Genomic DNA, 22,491 nt, shown 5'->3' with positions numbered 1-22,491 from the left:
CGTTGCCTAGACAACGCGCTCGTTGGGATCCCGTTTGGGAAGGGTGCGAGGTTCTCGAAATGGTTATCGAAGGCAGAAGGCGCTACTGCTTGTGAAAGCACTGCCCAAATGCCCCGTCCCAGGGAGTCCTGAGGGTGCGCCAAATTTTTTTTTTCTTTCTCTCTCTGTTTTCCGGATCACTTCACCGGCCTCCCCGATATCCCTCCCGGGCATCGGAGAAGGCCCCTTCCAGAACGAGCGTCGCGCAACGCAGAGAAATGGTGAGAGGCGCATTGATCGCGCGCTGCTCGCATGCAGACGAGCGCCGTCGTCCGCTGCATACCCGCAGATATTCAGCAGTGGATTTCGGGTACTTTCCGAGTCCTTGTAATCATGCACGCTCGTCCGTCAGAAGATGCCCAAACGACAATCTGCATCTCCGCACGAGTGCTAATTTTTGCCGCTCACCGAGCTTCTAGGAAATCACAGCGACTAACGAAACGAAAGGCGTGTGCTGCTGGAAGCGCACACTGTCGATGCTCGCGCTTTAAACAGTGTCCGGCCTGAACTGGGACAGCGCGTGCGACATTCTACGTTACGGCGTATGGCAGCGTACGCACATTTCATATATTATACCGCATGTGCTATTTGACTATTTGACGTATGTGCTACATGCCATCATGCAGTGGTACGTTATGGATAGTGTATTTTGGTGCGGTAAGCATTGGTGCAGAATGCTTCGTACAACGTAATATATGATAGCATATGTTGCGAGAAGTAGCGTTACTGCAGCTGTCAGACAGACCAGTTTGCCTGGGTGACTCGCTTCCGCAGCTGGCTGGCGTGCTACGTAAAATAGTTGCGAATTTCACACGCAGCACCACTGGCAGGAGATAGCTAGCTATAGGAGTGCCGTTCACGCAATAACGAATGAATGAATTAAATTTGCTGCGATTTCATCCACTTAACAAGCACATGTCGCGCCTACATCCAGTGTGCGTATTTTAAGGTGTGGTCACCCGCAGGGACTCCTGGCGCTGCTTAGGAAGCTCAAGTCGACGCCCGACCGCGAGCTGCGGATCTTGTTGCTGGGTCTGGACAACGCCGGCAAGACAACCATCCTCAAGAAGTTGGCGTCGGAAGACATCACGCACATCACGCCGACACAGGTGGCTTAACTATTCGATGCAGTGCGAACGATCTTCCCAAGGTGGGCGCGCTCGTGCTGCAAAACCGACGGATCGCTTTCGCAGTGAACGGTATACTGTATGCACGGTGCCGTTGTTGGCACCTTGGTCAGACAAGAGCGCTGCTTATATTATGCGACAGTGCTCGCTAAGAATGTGTGGGTGTGAGGTAGAGGGGAACACTGCAACTGTGGCGCTCAAGGCGGACACCTTAACCTATAGCCACGCCAGCCCTCGATGGTCCCAAGGGGGGCCGGCGTGGCTCCCTCCCAGTGCCATCGAAGTCTTTCTCCCTCCCAGTGCTGAGGGCACCTTTCACCCAGTGACGTTGGAAGTGAAGGGGGGGGAGCGGTTTAGAAGGCGCTAGAGTAGGGAGCATACATGCAAGCTCTGTTTTAGGTGACTGTTTGGGCATGTTGGTAGGACATGAATGCAGCTTTTTGCGCACAAGATGAGGACGAAGAAGAGGCTGAGACACACGAGCGCAGGGACACACCTGCGCTCCTGTGTCTTAGTTTCTTCTTCGTCCTCGTCTTGTGAGCACAAAGCTGCATTCTGTTTTAGGGTGGTCACAACACCAAAATTTTGACCGCTGTTTATTAACAAATTTGGAGAGTTCGCTATCTCGATTCCCAATCTGGCTAGAAGTCGCGGCGCATTCCTTTTTTTTTTTGTCACGCTCTGACGTACCAATGTTGGCGATCCATTAAATTTCTTTAATTTAGTTTTATCCGATGCGCACACAAAACTTGCATGCATCTATACTACTAGTTGTTTTTTCCTTTTATTTTAACACATCAAACTTATAATTATATTTTTTTCTCCTGCACGTCGTGAGACGCGTATACGTGTCTTACACGTATAACTTGCAAGTATACGTGTCTACGTATACGTGTCTTACAAGTATACCTGTTATACACGTATAACTTGTTGCTTTTTATAAAAATCACCAAGTTATAAGGTACGGTGGCGTGCTCGTGGTAGTATTATCTCACACCAAGAATGTGAGCTGCATTAGGCATTGTCGTTGCCTTCCACTTGTACGTAATATGTAAAGGGCGTTTTGCGAAGTGTGCTGTAATAAAGACTGTGCTTACCAGCCTCTTTAACTAAAACGTAGACGTGCCGTGTACTGCGCTCAGACACGCTATATGCCTCTGGCTGCTGAGGCCAAAGTTTACAGAAAATGGTTAATTAGTTTCACGTCACCAAAGGTTGCGGGAAACATGGTCTGTCGGCTGGTCTTTCGCCATTTCGATTCCAACATCTTATAATTTGTCGGAAAGTTTAACCTGCTAACTTAGCTGGTGGCGGCAAGTACCCGTACAAATGCTGTCACCACACTAGAAAAGAGCTTACATGTAGGCTCCCTAGACTAGAGGAGATAGCACATAATCGGTCACACAAATCGGTGGCAAGCAAGTGAACGCCCCACCATCCACTCCATTCCATCACATTCCTTCCATTCAATTCAGCTGCCAAGTAATGACGGCGCTCATGCTCCGACCGTTGCTCTAGAAAACCTGCTCGCGTGTCCTGCTTTAGTACAAGTTGGCTCTGCGGCAGAACATCTGAGTTTAGGATAGCCTGCGACAAGAACATTACACATTCCAGTTGTATTTTATACGCTGATGACACAACAATTTATTCTTCTAACACTTCCTTGGTATCGCTAATATCTCACCTTAATGCCGACGTGGTTAAAATCGTTAATTGGTGCCGAGATAATATGTTCAGTATTAATGCTACTAAATCGAAATTTGTAATTTTTTTATCCGCGCAAAAAAGTGTACAGGAGGAGCCATGCATTAACATTGGTTCGACTTCGCTTCAGGCTGTTGACCATGCAACATTTCTTGGAGTTGAACTGGACAGTCATTTAAAATTTACAAATCACATATCATTATTAACGCGTAAAGCAGCATATGGTATCAGAATACTAATCAAAGTCCGCCCATATTTTCCTATACGTATATTAATTTCACTCTACTACGCATTTATTCACAGCCACATCTCTTACTGCATTTCTTCTTGGGGTAATACTTACGCAACTCACTTGGCACCCCTGCAACACACACAAAACCAAGCTCTGAGAATAATAAGTTACAGCCATTTTTCATGTAGTGCTCTGCCATTACTCCGCACATATAATATTCTGTCCGTAGTGGATTTAAATAAATGTTGTCTTAGTGTCCTGACTTATAAATTTTGTCGAGGAGAACTACCAATTTTGTTGATATCAAAAGACCAAACCCCCCATTTCACTGGCACTCGATTTTCACACCATAATAACTACCTCCTACCGCAACCAAGGACTAACTACGGCAAACTTACCGCGAACTTTTTAGCAACATCAATATGGAATTCACTACCACCCTCCATTAAATCATCTCCTTCCATTCATTTATTTAAGAGAGAAATTCGTCGCCACTTCTTGGGAAAGTGATTGTGTTGTATAATTTTTACGCTTCTGTATGTCAAATAATACTCCTTGGATCTGCTTTTCGTGTTTATCCTTTGTTGTTATTACTATGACTCGACTTTGTTTGTTAATACTTACTGTACCTAGGATTGCTACTGCTGTTGTTAACCGCATTAAGTAAACTTTTTCTATGTATTTTTTGTTGGAGGTCCCTCCTCAGTCTTTGACTATGGGACCTCCTAGAGTTACTTCTGTAAAACATTTCAAATGCTCAATAAATAAATGTCTTCTCGACAGGAGAATAAATGTCTTCTCGACAACATCAGCCGGATTCATAAAGCTTCCGTTCTGTGTAAGCTCTATCAGTATAGCCAGTTATAACTGACCGAAATTACCTGCACAAACACTATTGTGAATCCGGACCATGTCGCAGGCCGTCCGAAACTCAGGTGTCCTGCCGCGTCTTGCGTTAAAGTACCACGAATGAACAGGCTTTTACTAAAGCAGTGGTGGAAGCGGCCGTCAGAATTTTGGGGAAGCTCAGGGAGGTGAAATAGTTCTTGGAGCACAACTCGTTTTTCGAGCAGATCTGTAATGTCAAACAGGACTCCGGTCCACCAAAATTATGTGTCGAATGAATAAAATAAAAAAAGTAATTTAATATGGGATATTTGTCAAACACCAACTAAAGATACCGAACGTGTAATTGTTGCCTATAGACATTGCCCAAGTCATGCTTTGGGGACAATATATAATGGGCTACGACAACGCAAGTCTATGGAAGCGTTGTAAAACTTTTATGCAAGCAACAAGTAAAGGTCACTGACTGTTTGCGGTTGTGGCTGCCCCGTAAGAGACCCATGTATTCCAACCCTATCGGGCGCTTTCGATGTGTTCCTATTAAAAACAATTAATGAGGTTTTATGTCCCAAAGCGACGTGCGTCTGCAGGGCTATGAAGGGCACCTAAGCGGAGTTAATTCGGTAATGAACTCCATGTTAACTTTAGAGTGCATATTGTAATGACGCAATTCAAGCCAGTCGGCGTTTAAAGCACGCCCATTCAGTATGAATCACTAAACAAGCACCAGTTTTGAGATGTTTACCGCCAAAATGCGCCATGAAAATCCCTGTCGGTCCACGGAGTTTTGTTCCACCGTGCGCAAGAAATGCTCATTGGGAAAGAAGAAAAACGTGGAATGAGAATCTATTTCGGTGTGCATTTTATGAACAGATATTTCAAAGCCTCAGCTTGTTTGGTCTTCTGGCAAACGGACACGGCATGACCAGTGATTGGTTTCAATTCCGCGATTGCAAAACGTGTCTTAAATCTTAATTAGCAATTTTGGTAATATTATGGGTAATTACGTGGCTCAACAAATTACTTCGTGCTACTCAAATATGAAGGCCGCACTCATCAAAATGTCATCTTTACCAAAAATAAAGGCCTCTAGTAATTTTTTCTACCTCTACTGGAACGCACGATATGCAACGGTCGTTGTCATCATGCTACAGGATATCATTTTCAAGTTCTACGGAATTTTTAAAAATCGTCTGTAGCAGATAGCATAATACTTGTCGTTAAGCTGGATTTATCAAAGAGGCGGACATTACTAGCACGAAAAATCAAAACACATATTCAACTAATTAACCTTTTAATTAATTATATTACGCCACATATGGCAATTTACGAATTGTAGCTGGGGAGTTTGCAAGACGCATCCACATGGAATGTATTTTCAGGACGACACCACTTTCAAGATCATATTTCCCAAAGTGTGGGACAAAATATATGGGCGTTCCATTTACTTTTGTGCTTCAATGCATAAAAGAGCGCTTTGTTAAAAAGCAAGTGGACCAACAGTGCATTCTTATGGCGAGTTTGATGGCGCATATCTCCAAATTGGTGTCATTCCAGAAATTCATCCTAAGTGGATACGCATGGCAAACTCACCGGCTACAATTCGTGAAATGCAATGTGTACGGCAAAATAATTAAGAATTTGATTAGTAAATGCTTCTTAATTATTTGAATATGCATTCCGATTTTTCGTGCAAGTAATTTCAGCCTCTCTGAACAATCCACTTCAAGGACTAAAATTATGGTATCTGCAACAGCCCATTTAAAAAATTGCATAACACTTAAAAATGATCACCCCATAAAATAGACTTGATGTCGCAGTAAAGATATGTATCGAGCGGGATAAAGACATACGCGTACAATCGACATCAAATAATTTATTTTCTCTTTCGAATACCGAAGAAAACAAAAATGCAAATCGAACAAGCCAATTTTTCCCACACCAGCACGGCCTGTAACAATGGCGTCCACTGCTGTCACTGCTGCAGGGTTTCAACATCAAGAGCGTGCAAGCCGAAGGCTTTAAGCTCAACGTCTGGGATATCGGCGGCCAGCGCAAGATTCGGCCTTACTGGCAGAACTACTTCGAGAACACCGATGTGCTGGTCTGTGCGGATCTTTTTCTTCTTTATTCAGCGTTTTTATGCGCGTTTTCTTCGCAGTGCTAGCAGTGTAATTGTGTTTCAGTTATTGGCCGTGACGACCTTGATGTATCAGTTATTCTTATATTCCTAGAGGGAGAGAGACAGGCCTACGCGACTAAGTTTTATGCTGACCACAACCAACACGGGTTAGTGAATGCTCTGTGAAGCAGTTTATACGGGGGCCGATCGGAAGCCATTGTCATTGATTTGATTCCTGGGGCTGAACATGCCAAACTAACACTGGTGCTAAAAAGGGATGCGGTCTAGTGGAGGGCTCCGGATAAGTCCTCCTGCATTTCGCCGCCACTGAAGTGCGGTCGGAAATTAAACCCGCGAGCATTTAGTCTCTCATTTCGTCGACCGTCAACTGCATTGCCGCTGTATATCACCGCCCCCGAATTGTGTTGTTGCTAAGTGCGAGTTCACCCGATGAAGAGAGCTCCATTCACCTGTCTGCCGCGGTGGTTATTAGGTGCACGTCCGCGCGGCAATATGCCTCGCACTAGTCGAGCAGCGCTAAAAAAATTGGGAACCAATTTTGAAAATGACATCATAATTTATGGACCCTTGAATGCGAATCCCGGGTTAACGTACTTTGAGATAGACTTAAAAATGCGCAGACTCACACGCGCACTCCTGGGCCAAAATGGTCTGCAATTGCGGCAGACACTCCTCTCGAAGCAAAATCAATTCATTTTATTTACCAGTAAATTAGTAAGTTTGAATTAACACAGTTAATGACAATAATTAAGTTCTCCAATTATACCCAACATTCATGCAGTTTTGCAGTTACAAATATCTGATTGTCAATATTAAAGCCGTCTTAGATCTTTCCCCGCGAGTCAACCATGTTGTATCACAGTGACCGCGGCGACTCTGTCGAAGTCAGGTGAACGGGGCTAAGCTGCTACCGACGCGGGAGTCAGGCTGCGCTAAATGTGAAGAGCGTCGCATAACTTCAACCTGGCAGCGGCCGCTGAAGAAATAGCGTCGCTACGAACTCGGCTATTGGTTGCGCTTCGTGTAGCTCCCTCGCAGTTGTGCGACGACGTCCCTTCGTGGCTTTTATGCGTTTGTTGGACAGGAAAATTTGCTCGGAGAAGCCCAATAGGAAATGAACGGTATTTAGCCGTGAAGGACGCCGCAAGGGTCGCGCATGTCGTTGACGAATTGAGGCATCTCACCCGTAAACAGCTGTTATGTTCCGGTAAACGCCTTACTAAGCTCTTCTCTTATCTTTTCCAAATGTAATTTGTTCACAGCAAAGGCAGATGCACTTCAATGGCCGTAAGCGAATATTTGTTCAAGCAACGAACGATTGCGGAGTCGGTTTCCCGTTTTTTTTTTTCGCGAAGTACTTTATTTTTTTTTCTTTCTTGTGCTTTCTTTATACTTTTTCGTAGAGGCAACTTTTTCTTTCTATACCTTTTTCGCTCACAATCCCAGCCGCTACGCGACCATTTCTCCCTCCCCACTCTTTTCTTCTTCGGTGACCCTCGCCACCGTAACACTTTCCGCACCTCGCACAGCCCTTCCATCCATCGCGTCTTTCGTGGCAGACGACCTCATCGACCACGGCTAGCTCCCCTTTCTGTTACCCCTCTCTTTTGGCTGCTTTCTTCATTCACGCACTGTCGATAACACCTGGACGTGCACTCCCCTGTCTCGTTGTGCTGCCGTTTCCTACTTTTGCGCGTTTCATTATGTCATCCCGCCTCGCTAATGAGGGTGCCCACGATGCTTGATCCTAGTTTCCTGTGAAGCTTCCTTCGTGCTCAAAGTTTCTGTCCCCGTAGGAGTGCAGAATGAAACATTAAGTTGAGCCAGTGCTTGAGTCGTCCTTCCACTCGTTCCTGTCTATTCGTACGAAGAGGGAGAGAGAGAATAATCGTTGCGGTAACGTGCACCAGGCGCAATCAACATTTAAACCTTTATTTTACGCGACCTCCTGAAATCGCAAGTTCACTGTGCGCACACAGCTCTGAAGCGTTCCTCGTGCAGCTGTACGTGATCGACAGCTCGGACAGGGCGCGATTCGAGGAGACAGGCGTGGAGCTCGCCGAGCTGCTCTCCGAGGACAAGCTGCTGGGAGTGCCGTTGCTCGTGCTGGCCAATAAACAGGACTTGGTGCACAGCGCGCCGGCCGCTGAGCTGGCCGACGGCCTCAACCTGCCTGCCGTTCGCGACCGGCCCTGGCAGATACAGGCCTGCAGTGCGCTCTCTGGCGAGGGACTTAAGGTACGTCAATGCCGATGTCTAAGATCGTTGTTATATGACACCGCACCAGGAAAACGCTCAACGTCGTGCCAATCAGAACCATCTCGCGGCCATCGACACAGCTCAGATGCTAGCTGCAGATGTAGACCTGTTCCCAATGCTCACGTGCATCTTCAACATAATTGGCGAGAACCGGCACGCACTACTGGAGTATCGTATCCCCCCCTTCCTTTTTTTTTCTGAAGCAGTCTTTGCCTTATTCTTGGCACTTTGCGGTAGGTAGATTCCTGTCTCACTTCGCTTCAATAAAAAGAAAATGTGTGACCGATGGTAGAACCGAACCTCTGCGTAGAGAACAGCAGCCCAGTGCTCGACCCACTAGGCCACGATCGCGTGCCTACTTCTCTCGTTCCAAATGCAGCCAGCTCTCTGAAACACTCGGCGCGTGCACCACGTACCACTTTCTTGTCTTCTTTCCTCGTGAAAACTCGCGCCTTGAGACACTGTGTCAGACTGCACTATATCCGAGACCGACACATTTTCCCCAGCACGTTACTCGTAGCAGTTTACGCTACGTAAAAAAACAAGGAAACGTTCTGCCAACTTCATTATCGCCCAAATTAATCATGCTTTAAAATTTCATACCTGGAGTACAAATGCCATCGTCGTTTTAACGTACACCGCATGACAGAGCCATAGGTACGTGCGAGTGTATAACACGTAGTTGTTGATGACGTCACAATCCGTGTTTCTCTCGCTAACGCTCACTCATAGCCATGTAGAACCCAACAATCGTCATGTAGTAAGCTCGCGTCGAACGGCCAGCGAAGATATCCTATACCTTTGCTGTCGTACAATCGTCTTCGACGTGGTCTGCTGCTGTCGTCACACAAGTACGCTCGCGACCCACACACACGTACACAACTACTCAATTTACAAAAACACGATGGTATTGTTCGGGGTTTGCACAACCCCAAACAATGACTGATACGCTGGTGCCTGCAAAATGCTGCGCACATCGATTCCCACAGTGCGCAGAATCTGCACTTTTTTTTTTCAACAGAAAAAGACATCTATTAAGGCGTGACGTCTCCTCAAACGTTTTGTAAGCAACAGTACAAAATAACAAACGAATCCATGTGTAGTAAAATTCTTTCATACACAATTCAGAAATTGTACCTGTATACACCATCCAAGGCTTTCCAGACACAGTGAGTGGTTTCAGTTAGAAGGTTTGTGAAAAGACAGGGAAAGTGACTGCAGAGCCCTAGGGAGCGCACAAGCTCAGAATGCGCTAGCCTCACAAGCGTGCACACAGCAAAGCGTAAACTCCACAAGGGTGATTAGCAGGAGTACAGTATAGGAGCAACAACGTCATCGGCGCTCGATTCTGCACACCCTTGTCAGCGGCGCACTCAGCAGTGACAGCAACGGCGGTGTCGTCAGACTTTGTTCCCTGTAAAGGGTGCTCTTTGGTCAAAACTGACTTGCCGAGGAGAAGCCCGCTTTCGGGTACATAGGAAGGAAGCTTGATAACGCATGCTGTCAAATCGTTGAGGCTCTAGAGCAAGCACACGAAACAGCTTCATATGTCAAGATTTCGTACCCACGGTGGCCGTCGATATGTTCTAAGGAAGTTGAAAAATAGTTTATGCATAAATGAGAAGCCAACAAACAAAGACACCAAGGAAAACATAGGGGAAATTACTTGTACTAAAATGATGAATTAATGACCATGAAAGTGTATGTAAAAACAACTTGCCGCAGGTGGGGAACGATCCCACATCTTCGCATTACGCGTGCGATTGACCACTTGCCTTTACCCAGAAAGATCACGTACTCATGACGCCTGCGGCAGAAAGGATGTTCCACATCCGCCGCCAAGGTTTGCGAGTGGTGGCGCTGGCTAACACTCCCAAGAGGTGATGGCCACGTGGTATCACGAACCACTCACGCGCGGGCCTGTCATTCCGATGCAGCGGTAGGGTGGCTGGAAGGCCTTCTAGCCACCCTAGCAGCGGTTGAAGACCCCGTGACGAAAGCTGACCGCGCTCTCCAGATTGGGCTTTCCATCCTTCATTTTGCACTTATCCTCATTCGACACGTTTAAGAGGAAGCTTTAGCTCGGCCCCAACTCCGACGCGGCCTATTCAAATACATGTAAAACGCAGAAACGCTTTTCCGAGATAACCCCCAGACCGATTTTAATGAAATTTGTTGCAATTGAGAGAGAAAAGTAAATTCTAATGACTGCTTGAAGCGGAATTTCTATTTAGTGCCTCAATTTTGTTAAAAGAATTTGTAAAAATTCGAAGTTCGAGAAAATAGAAGCACGAAGTTTACAAATTAATAACTCTGCATCAAGAAGATATTGCGGTTTGGCAAACGGCATAGATTAGATCATTAAAAGCGGACAAATTCGACATGTCAATCTATCTCTTACGTGAATTCGTTGCGTTGTGTACAAGGGCTCTGCAAAAGCTGTATTTCCATATTGCTATTTTTTTTTCTTAGATTCATGTATAACATATCAAATTTGTCCGCTTTAGATGTACTATTAGATGCAATTCACACAATTGCTATATCTATTTTCATTGCTGAGTTAGAGCTGTAAACTTGATAGTTTCATTCTCTGAGATCTGCGATTTTTGCCAATTTTTAATTAAAAAAAAATGACGACCTAAATCAAGAACTCTAAACCAACAGTCACTAGAATAAGTTTTTCTTTTAAATGCATTAAACCTCGTCAAATTTGGTACAGTGGTTGCCGAGAAAAACCTATTCTCATTTTACGTGCATTTAGATAGGAGCACCCGAGCTAAAGCTTCCTATTAGGCCTCGTTCTCTGCTGCCGCTTCTCTAGAAACGCACTGCGCGGTTATTCCCTCTTACCTCCCTTCCCCTCTCATCCCGTCGAGCGCTCAATGGACTCAGCTTCCGGTGGCGCGGTTACAATGCGTGTGCATGAGCCAGTGGTGTAGTACCACGAGATTACCGCCTCAGGTTTCTGAGACATCCCATCCGCAGCCACGCTGTATTGGGCGCCTTCACTGGTCGAATATGTAATTTGTTGCTCTCTCAAAGGGAGTTCAGGCTCTGTAGCGCACTTATTTGGTCGGCAGCATACAGTAAAGAAAAAGAAAGTCAAGCATTTCGCGTTATTACACGTTTGTAGATATCGCCGTTCGAGGATTTCCGCAGTGCATTTTCGCCGTCGCTTTAATTGGCGCGAAACTCGGCAAAGGTCGCTGCAGCGAGATTGAGAAGGAAGGTAACAATTGATACTAGAGATCCCTGCCACGCATACCAGGCTGCAGCTCCATAGTATGATCAGCATATTTGAGCCTGTCGATCAGCGACTCCAGTCACTCGCGAAATTCCCTAGCAGCTTGTTGCGCTTATCTTTGACGAGGTAGGGGGAGGGGGGTAGTTTTGAGCTTTCTTTTTAATTCTGGCGTTTTTCGTGCAAAAAAAAAAAAAATAGGAAACACTTTATGATTATGAGGCGCGCCGTAGTGGGGGACACCGGATTAATTCTGACCCCCTAGAAATCTTTAACACGCACTCAATGCACGGAACACGGGTGTTTTTGCATTTCGCCCCCATCGATACACGACCCAGGCACTAGGATTTTTTTCTTTTTTTTTTAAGGTGGGAGGTGGCGGTTTAATGCTTATTTGTGCCTTCACGGCGGGGGTTCGTGTGGTCAGGTTTTCACGCGGTCTGGACTGGCACAATCATTTCGTTTTGATCCGCGACTCTCCTCCGAAATGATAACAGAGCAAAAAATAAAAAATAAAAAATAAAAATCACGATCGATATACTCACCTCATAAGTAGCCTGGTAATCAATTAGCCAGGGCGTTCACACGAACCCGACAATAGCGGGTCGAGTGGGTTTGTCGGGCTGATATTTGTCTGTTGTGAAACACTTCCAGGTCGGGGGCAGGAAGGAGCCTCGAATATAGGGATGAGCTAGCCCGACTGTGCGTATGTTGACTCAGCCCGACCCACTTGCAAGGCGCGTCTAAACGCGCACAGGATAGGACCGCTGTTCGCAAGCAGCCGAACCGGAACGCGCTGTTCGCGTCGCTGTGGTGAGTTCTTCTGACGTCCACGGCTGCCGCAGTAGCAATTTGTGTTCCTCAGGAAGTCTTAGGTACAAAACGATCAGTAGAACCTGCTTACATATGAGCATTCAAAGAGCCTTTTCCAAGAGGAGGCGCGCCCTCGGTAGTGGCGTAAAAAACGCGAGTTCGTCGCAACGGTACGGTGCGAACAGAAAGTTTTCTTTTGCGCCCTAGGAGAACTTGATTTGCCTTTGGCAGCGGAAGTAGTAATGGTTCGCATAAGCAAGTACCAGAAGAAAAATAAATTATAAACCGCAGCCCTATGCAACGCACATTACAACAGCAATAGCTGAATGAGACCCCTGTGATTGAACACAGTAGCAATTGGATTCATGTCTGGCGCGTATTGAGCATGAAATGATTTTAACTTCCGCTGTCGGCGACCTTCCAGTGACCTTGAGACAAGAGCCAGAGCTGCTATCCGGGCACTCAAACGAGAACAGCCGGAAAAGTTGCGAGAACAAAACGAGATCACGCCCCCCCCCCCCCTCCCCCTCCCACCCTTTGCACAGGACCGCACTGCATATGCTAGTTTCTCACCATAGTTACTCCCAAACAGATTACAAAAAAAATATTGCTTCCGAGTTCTTCCTGTTTGTTCACAATATCACTCAAGCTGCAACTTCTAGTATACTGGTTTTATTTGTAATTTTCAATGGCGACGTTCAAAAGACAGATACTAGCTAGGGCACCATACAATTCAGTTCTGGGAAATAGAATTTGCTGTGGATCTACAGCGCTCGCCGAGCTGCGGCGTGGCATGGCGCCGGAAGCGTCTGATGCGCTCCTTTGCCTTCATTGAGGAAGGAAGAAGTTGGGAAAGAACATTACGTCACGCAGCCAGCCTAGGGAAGCGAACGCTCCGTGATGCCAGCCCTTTGTTCAGTGGCGGCACAACACTTGACCTCTTGCGGCGGCGAGATCACGGAGCAACAATCGAGATTTGTCGAGACCTTTGGTCACGCCTCCTTCAGGCTTTTTTCTTCTTCTAGTTGGGCAGCGTCCATATGGATCAGTCACTTGCTCCGTGGGATCAGTGCACAGTATGGCGTGGTGCGGTGTGGTGTGCCCACGACCTACTGTATAGTGTGGGTGTGCCGTGTCGAACATGCACTACACTCATTTTAATATTGTGGCTAGTATCGTCGCCAACCAATCTGCTTTGCCGGTCGCTATTTCATGCTTACATCTAGTCATGGAGGTTCATACAATAATTGCTAGCGGGAATTCTGGCGCTGGTGTCTACGGGAGCTGCAATGGCAGCGGTTGACCGAACATGGGAATTGTGGGAAGTACATGGATTTGCCTAAACTTCGTCCTTCTGGCTTCAAACAGCTTGATGAGTCTGTAAACTCATTTTCAACAATGTACTGCATTACAAATACTTAAATAAACATTATTAAAATTGTCCGAAGGCAGGATTTGAACATGGACTGCTAGCACAGAAGCCTGAAACTGAAACCATTACGCCACGGACGCATGCATGGACAAGCGATGCGAAATGCCCTTATGAATTCATCGCAGATATGCCAGTGCCTTGAGATGTATGGCGCATTTCAATTTGGCCACCTCGACAAGCTCAATCATTGCAATTAGAATCGAATGTGCGTGTTTGCAGTGTCTTCTGCACTTCGAAGAGTATAGATTGCTCTGAAATTTACGACAACAAAGGCATCTAAAGCGTAATAAACAAAGCCACACGAATGTCTGAATCCACAAGCATGAAGATCAGACAAATCCATGTGCTTCCCATATTTCCCATGGTGGGTCAACGACTGCAGTGCCAGAGTTCCCTCTAGTATATTGTAGGAAACTCTCGATCTACTCTCGATTACGGGAGAGCCAGTTCTTTATCTTTACCTTTGACCACTACTACTGGATTTATAATTTACATTCTCGACAGCACAGCATTAAATGTTTCGCATTTCTGGTACTACAAGTTGCACGCTGTTTGTCGAGGGGGCTTCAGCGGCAAGTTTCGTCCTTCGCGCCTACATCCTTCGTCTCAAGACGGTGGCTGTGGAGCTAAAGTGTATGCGGCCGGGCGAGTAATCTACTTTAGCCAGGGAAAATAAAATAATTTTTTTTTCGTTTTTTTTCCTCAGGAACCATCGAAGATTATTTTCAAAGTAAGCAAATAGCCATATGCGGACATAACGACGGCACAAATTAGCATCGATACAATTTTGTAGATGGCATGCCAGCACGACAACAGAATCGCAACAATGTGATGACAGCGGTGGTATGACATACTCCTCAGATTCGCTCATGCAGATCCCACGAATTGTAGGAGTCGGTCTTAGTGAAGCCGAAATGGCCCATTTCGACATGAGATGTGCAACTTAGTGTGCTTGAATACGAGTAAAACATGGACTCCGCTGACGAATACGTCCCGCATCCATCAGGCCAGGCGGGGGAGAAACACGACACGACATCACCACAGACCGTAACATCCGAGCAGTCTAAACCTTCAGACACCACAAAGCTCTCCCGCGACAACGTCTCAAAAAGCTAATTGGCGTTCTACAACGACCGCACGCTGCAACTCGGTTGCAGGAGAGCACATGCCCTTAGCGGGGAGAGGGAGAGAGGTTATTTGCTTTAAATGTGGGGAGGGGGACCATCTGTGTCTGAATGGGGTTCACTAGCAGCGTACAGGAGCTCACCACTCAGAAAACAGTCTTTTCGTTTCAAGCAGCGTTGTTTTGCCACTTGCATATTCCCATCACTCACGATGGCATCGTCAGTTGACCGAAAACCCAGCGTGATAATTTCTGTTGGCACCCACTTAGAAATGGGCGGCGACAAATAGTTACCTGCTTGACCTAATCACATTTTACTACATCTATTGCTGTCTAGCATGTCGCTGATCTCTCCTCAATCTCTTCTCTGTTCATTAAAATCTATATTGTACAGTTACCTATGCCTGTAACGACCCTGGTTCTTTTGATCTCTTCCCTGCTTTTTTCCCACAAATACTCTAACCGTCTCTTGCTTATCTCGACAGCTGACCAGTTGATGCTTCCATTCGCTTTGAATCCCAACAATTCTCCACTTCAAACAAACATTTCTAGGCAGTGGGACTCCATAACACCCTAGAAGAATTGACAGAAGCTCACAGAACTACCCAGATGGAGAAGCTCTCCAAAAGCTAAACCAGAAGACAAATTCTACAATTACAGAGCATCAACTAAGGAACCAAAACCAAAATCAAAACATATCCCGCCATTACCCCAAAACATGCATCCTTTGCATAACAAAGAACGAAGAAAGGGAAGACCCAAATCATTACGTAAAAGTTTTCAAAGTTCTAAAGATGTGATTTATGTGGATACGGCCAAATATGCACAATAAGACACCGTGGCAGTGGCAGTAGTCAATAATCAAGGAGATGCAATTGCGTCCCGCACAGTCCTAACAACCACACCAGAGGTAGGAGAAGAGGTGGCCGTTGCACTAGCAATGAAAATCTCTTCCAAATGTATAATAATAATAAGTGATTCCAAGACCACAATATTAAATTATGCTAAAGGACGCATCACTACATCTGCAGGCTTGGAGTGACGCCTGACACCAGCAAAAGATGCTGAGAGCGAGTGGGGCTATACTAATCCAGGTACAACCAAATTAGGAAGGCCCACTAAGCTTCAACAAAGCCAATCTCTCACCAGAACAGGAATTGGCCTCCCTGGTGCCGTATTCAGCCACTATCTCCCAAATGATTCCTTCAATAAACCCATGGTCATCAGTCCCCAGCAGCTGCGGAGCACCTGACCAAGGTGGCAGTCAGACCGGTAATCTCTGGGTCTGGACAGGCCGCCAATGGAAACTGACCCTGTCAACCTTTAATTGCCAAACTCTGTCGAGTGAGGCTAGCTTAGCAGGACCCTTAGGAACTATCAGACATTGTTCGGAATATCACGGGCCTTGGTGAGATTAGAAGAACTGGTGAGGCTTATACATCGCAGAATAACGGCCATGTCCTGTGCTATAGAGGTCTTCCAGATAAGACACAATACGGGGTAGGATTCCTAATTTGTAAGGATATAGCAGGCAACATTGACGAATTCTACTGCGTTAATGAGAGGGTAGCTGTAGTTGTAATCAAACTTAATAAGAGGTATAGATTAAAGGTATTACAAGCCTACGCTCCAACATCCCGTCACAATGATGATGAAGTAGATCAGTTTAATGAAGATGTTGAATTAGCGATGAGAAAAGTGCAAACTCAGTATACTGTAGTAATGGACGACTTCAATGCAAAAGTGGCGACAAAGCAGGCTGGTGAACAAGCAATTGGCAACTACGCCGTCGATTCTAGGAACGCTAGAGGAGAGATGCTGGTAGAATTTGCAGAAAGGAATAAGCTTAGAATAATGAACACATTTTTCAGGAAGCGTAGCAACAGAAAGTGGACCTGGAAAAGCCCTAATGGTGAAACAAGAAATGAAATTGACTTCATACTTTCTGCTGATCCCAGCATAGTGCAGGATGTAGAAGTGATAGGTAGGGTAAAGTGCAGTGATCATAGGTTAGTGAGGGCTAGAATTCACCTCAATTTGAAGAGAGAAAGAGTAAAATTGGTCAAGAAGAAACAGGTCAACCTAGAAGCAGTAAGGGTAAAAACAGACCCATTGAGGCTGGTACTTGGAAACAAATATGCAGCCTTAGAACAGAGAGATGAAGATAACAGAGATAATGAATGAAACCGTAACTAGGCTGGCTTCAGAGGCAGCAAATGAAGTTGGAGGCGAGGCACCAAGGCAACCAGTAGGCAAGCTCTCCCAAGTAACAAAGGACCTAATAAAGAATCAATAAAGAATGAAAGTGTCAGACTCAGAAGATAACACAAATTCGTGGAACTGTCAAAATTGATCAACAAGGCGAAAATAGGTGATATTTGAAACTATAACGTGAGAATTAAGACTGAAGAAGCCATAAAAAGAGGACGCAGCCTGAAATCGGTGAGAACGAAACTTGGCATAGGACAAACCAAGATGTATGCACTGAAAGATAAGCAGGGTAATATCATCAGCAATCTCGAAGATATAGTAAAAGCAGTGGAAGAATTATATACTGACCTGTACAATACCCAGAGGAGTCGGGATACCTCCATTAGAAACAATAATGAACAGCATACAGAAAATCCTCCTATAACTAGCGATGAGGTCAGAAGGGCCTTGCAAGACATGAAACGAGGAAGTGCAGTAGGAGAAGATGGAATAACAGTCGATTTAATCAAAGATGGAGGAGACATAATGATAGAAAAACTGGCGGCTCTTTATACAATGTGTCTACCGACTGCAAGGGTCCCAAAAACTGGAAGAATGCAAACATTATACTAATCCACAAAAAGGGAGACGTTGAAGAATTGAAAAATTATAGGCCCCATTAGCTTACTCCCAGTATTATATAAAATATTTACCAAAATAATCTCCAATAGAATAGTGGCAACACTGGACTTTAGTCAACCAAGGAAACAGGCTGGCTGGCTTCAGTAAGGGATACTCTACAATGGATCACATCCATGTCATTAATCAGGTTATCGAGAAATCTGCAGAGTACAAAGACCTCTCTATATGGCTTTCATAAATTACGAAAAGGAATTTGATTCAGTAGAGATACCAGCAGTCATAGAGGCATTATATAATCAAGGAGTACAGAACCCTTACGTAAATACCCTGGAAAACATGTACAGAGATTCTACAGCTACCTTAATTCTACACTAGAAAAGCAGGAAGATACCTAAAAAGAAAGGGGTCAGACAAGCAGACACGATTTCTCCAATGCTATTCACTGCATGCTTGGAAGAAGTATCCAAGCTATTAAACTGGGAAAGCTTAGGAGTAAGGATTGATGGCGAATATCTCAGCAACCTTCGGTTTGCCGATGACATTGTTCTATTCAGCAACAATGCAGACGTGTTACAACAAATTATTGAGGACCTTAACAGAGAGAGTGTAAGAGTGGGGTTGAAGATTAATATGCAGAAACAGACAATGGTGAATAGCCGGGCAAAGGAACAAGAGCTCAAGATTTCCAGTCAGCCTCTAGAGTCTGAAGGTGTATGTTTACCTAGGTCAATTAATCACAGGGAATCCTGATCATGAGAAGGAAATTCAGAGAAGAATAAAGATGGGTTGGATCGCATACCTCAGACAATTTCAGCTTCTAACTGGAAGCTCACCGTTATCATTGAAAAAGAAGGTGTACGATCAGTGCAATTTATCAGTGCTGACATATGGGGCAGAGACTTGGAGACTGACAAAGAAGCTTGAGGACAAGGTAAGGACCGCACAAAGAGCAATGTACCGAAGACTGCTAGGCATAACATTAAAAAAAAAAATTTAATTATGGGGTTTTACGTGCCAAAATCACTTTCTGATTATGAGGCACGCTGTAGTGGAGGACTCCGGAAATTTTGACCACCTGTGGTTCTTTAACGTGCACCTAAATCTAAGTACACGGGTGTTTTCGCATTTCGCCCCCATCGAAATGCGGCCGCTGTGGCCAGGATTCGATCCTGCGACCTCGTGCTCAGCAGCCTAACACCATAGCCACTGAGCAACCACGGCGGGTAGGCATAACGTTAAGAAACAGAAAGAGAGCAGTTTGGATGAGAGAGCAAACGGGTATAGACGATATTCCAATTCACATTAAGAGAAAAGAATGGCGCTGGGCAGGTCATGTAATGCGCCGGTTAGATAACCGTTGGACAATTAGGGTTACAGAATGGGTACCAAGAGAATGGAAACGCAGTCGAGGACGGCAGAAGACTAGGTGGAGTGATGAAATTAGGTCATTAGAGATCGCAGGAAGAGGCCTTTGTCCTGCAGTGGACATAAAACAGGCTGATGATTATGACGATGATGAAACGACGCATCTTGCCAACAGTGCACAAAATCCTCCGGGCTAGTTTCCACAGAGACCGAGTCAGAAGTATACAAATCATCTGGGCACCAGCCCACTCAGGCCTGCCAGGCAACGTGAACATACGTGATGTGGCTTGAGGTTTCACAGACCTAGACGACGTCACCAACACGGACACATTCACAATCCACAGGTCGGGCAGAGATAGGCTGTTGTCCTATAGGGAAATCCCAGACCATTACAGGCTAGCCAGGGCTAGGTACCTGGCAGCACACTGCTCCTTAAGCAAGTGGCAATCAGTGGCTTCGCAGCTAATAGAAATCCACACATTTCCCAACCCCATTGCCTTCAGTCACTATCACCTTGGCACATACACAGACATGTGTAAGCACTGTAACGAAAGAGCAGACCTTGAACACATAATTTGGGCATAACCAAAGAAAGAATATAATAACAATAAGAGATCAGAAACGCAGTGACCAACTTTAAATATAAGAGATGAGGAGCAATGGGAAACCGTGCTGCTCAGCTCAGACCCAGATGTTCAAGCAAGTATAGCTCCCAGGTACAGTATAGTTCCCAGCGGCCCAGGTTCCAATAAAGGAACCTGGGCCGCTATCTTGTACACGTTCGAAAAGCTGGCATTTGGTTTCGCCTCATGCGATTGGACTAGATTGGCCTAGGCCGCGATATCGGCGCAGCCTGGACAATCGCGCGAGGCGAAATCGAACATCGGCTTTTCGAACGTGTACAAGATAGCGGCCCAGGTGGCCTCAAGGTCACATGTCCGCCTGCCACCCAAGCAATCTTTACCTTTTTTTTTCTCTCTTACTTACATCCATTTTGTCTGCTGCAGCAATGAAAACAAGAAAGGGTGGGATACGCAGAGCGGTCAGGAGAGTCTTAGCCCAGGCCCTCATAGTCTTTGTGCTGCGGCCATTGCAATGGATGAACTATGCAAGTTCACTGATGCTAATGCAGCATTGTATCTACATAGTCATTTTTTTCTGTATTAGTTTTGGGAGCTCTGTATGCGAGCAATGCTACAAATAAAGTCTCATTATATTAATGCTCAAATATCAAATGTGCTCGCTCTTAATAGCTGCATCATCACATCGTGGTATGTTGTTGTGCCCTTGCTAGACTACTTTTCAAAAACTTTATCCTGTGTATTAAATACAACTACAGTGTTAAAGACCAGCATCTGTAGTAACAGAGCAGATTTCAGCGTCAACTAAATTAGTGAAACAGATATTTACCGAAAGAGACCAGTGAGCTCTACAAAAAAAGTTATCCACCAAATAAATGTCGGTAAAAGTTCATCAGGAGAAATATATTCACGGAAAAAACTTAAGTTTAGGTTAGAAATAGGAACTGAATATACTATGGCAAATTTTTTGGGGAAAGAAAGTGAGAATTAAGAACCCTACCAATGCATAGGCCTATGTATGGTTATTTGTAGTGGGGTAATACTGGTGCTGATATTTCAGCATCCATGGTCATCCACCACATCTGTCTTGCGTTGGTGCACCTGAGCGCCACTACCTTTGCCGACATCTGAGCATTCTCTGCTTGCCATAGGGCAGCCATAAAACGCAGAACTTCCCGAGCAGTTATAGCAAGTGCTTCCTCCACCTTATTCTCAAGCCGTTGCTCAGGTAGTTTGAATACCTTGCATGTCCTTACCTATTATACACAATAAAAAAAGTCAAAAGTTGCCAAAAGCCGCCCATCATATGGAATCTTGCTGTGCTCCTCGCATCTCCCAAAGCTTTACCAGCGAAGCTTCCTTTGGATGGCCTTGTTGGAAATGTTCCCGTGGCAGCCTGTCCTCAGGCATTCAACGGCTAACTGGCCTTCCTAGAGCCACTCCCAAGTCAGCGAAGTCAAGCAAACGACATTGTTGGCAAAAGTGAGGGCAGGGATGAGTACTACTATTCATAGTTCACAAACCATTACGTATCGGTTGAACCCCTACAGCAACCCTCACCTACTTTCACATTGCCAGCCTGCCTTGATCCGTGTGCAGGTGGTCTTAGTGTGTAGCAGTGTAATGGGGCTCAATACATAGGTTCACGCCTAGGTACACGTACTCAGTCACCTGCATGAAAACTTGGCCTCCGGGAAGCATAAAGGGGCAATGGACCCTTCATGCTGTGACCCCGCGTGGGAGCTGCTCCGGCAAACGGCCACTGTCTACGAGGTCTGGCAGTGTTGATGTAGTAGACAACAACAACATTAAAAATACTGGGAAGAGCTATTGCTGTAAAACAGGACAAGGTACCAATAAGCTCCAGTTGCATGTGTTATTGACCATCTCAAGTGCATGCACCGCCTTTCAATGCATTTGCTCTATGCATGAGAGCAGCATGAGACTCGAATGACTGATTACGACTGTTACCAACATTGTTCTCTGGGCACCTATATTTTGTTATATAATAACTTGGCACTGAATTGAAAGCTGTGAGGCATACTCTGGTGTTTGTGACTGTGCTCAGGATTATGCTTGATATTGCTTTGATACAGAGAAATGTGTATTATAAACAAACAAAGGCTGAATTCCTTAAAGTCTTCATAACTGTAGTGTGTTAGAAACAAGAGCAGTCCTCTCCAATTCATTCCTTGGTTCGCTGCTTGTTTGAACTAGCATCCTTTGTCTCGTTTGTGCGATATTGTCCTTCCTCTACAGAAACAAGGCAAGACTTAATGAGAGCCGCATTCCGGGCAAGTTGGTAATCCATTGCTTAAATGATATTGCGCGACATAAAAACGACACGGACGTGAAAGAAGACGACACACCAAGCGCTTGGTGTGTCTTCTTTCGCGTCCGTGCCGTTTTTATGTTGCGCAATATCATTTAAGCAAGGCAAGACATTCAAGCTTTTTGTGCAAAGAACATTGAGGCTCTGCTCTAAACAGGCACATAGCGATTACCTCCTTTGCACAACACAGGTGTGCAAAACTGAACCACAGAATCACGATTGTTTGATTATGAACTGGTTCAGTTACCAGATAGGTAACATTCCTGGTTGCATTTCTAACTCGAATTTTGTCATTTTTCAGGATGGACTTGAATGGGTGTGCAAGACCATTAAAAGGAAGTAAAGCAATGCTGAAAGCAGCACAACTCTATTGTTCCTTGCAATGGGGCATTCCAGCACTGCACAGTACAATGGTTGGCAGA

The 22,491-nt window shown here is 45.4% G+C and overlaps 1 protein-coding gene across 2 annotated transcripts; it reads left to right on the top strand.

Annotated features, from left to right (window-relative positions):
• Window positions 1–134: 134 nt before the first annotated feature.
• On the top strand, window positions 135–22,490 carry LOC135901143 (ADP-ribosylation factor-like protein 3). Of its 2 annotated transcripts, none has more exons than XM_065430803.2 (5): window positions 135–260; window positions 1,005–1,148; window positions 5,936–6,052; window positions 8,093–8,329; window positions 22,371–22,490. In XM_065430803.2, the coding sequence occupies exons 1-5, from the start codon at window positions 258–260 to the stop codon at window positions 22,410–22,412; spliced, it is 543 nt and encodes a 180-aa protein (XP_065286875.1). In that variant the 5' UTR covers window positions 135–257; the 3' UTR covers window positions 22,413–22,490. The 2 variants fall into 2 exon arrangements, with proteins under 2 accessions (XP_065286875.1, XP_070387267.1); XM_070531166.1 differs by lacking the exon at window positions 22,371–22,490 and adding an exon at window positions 12,246–12,359.
• Window position 22,491: the final 1 nt, after the last annotated feature.

This window comes from Dermacentor albipictus, chromosome 1, assembly GCF_038994185.2.
Source record: "Dermacentor albipictus isolate Rhodes 1998 colony chromosome 1, USDA_Dalb.pri_finalv2, whole genome shotgun sequence".
NCBI classification, from domain to species: domain Eukaryota; kingdom Metazoa; phylum Arthropoda; class Arachnida; order Ixodida; family Ixodidae; genus Dermacentor; species Dermacentor albipictus.
This window is presented reverse-complemented; position numbering and strand designations above follow the sequence as displayed.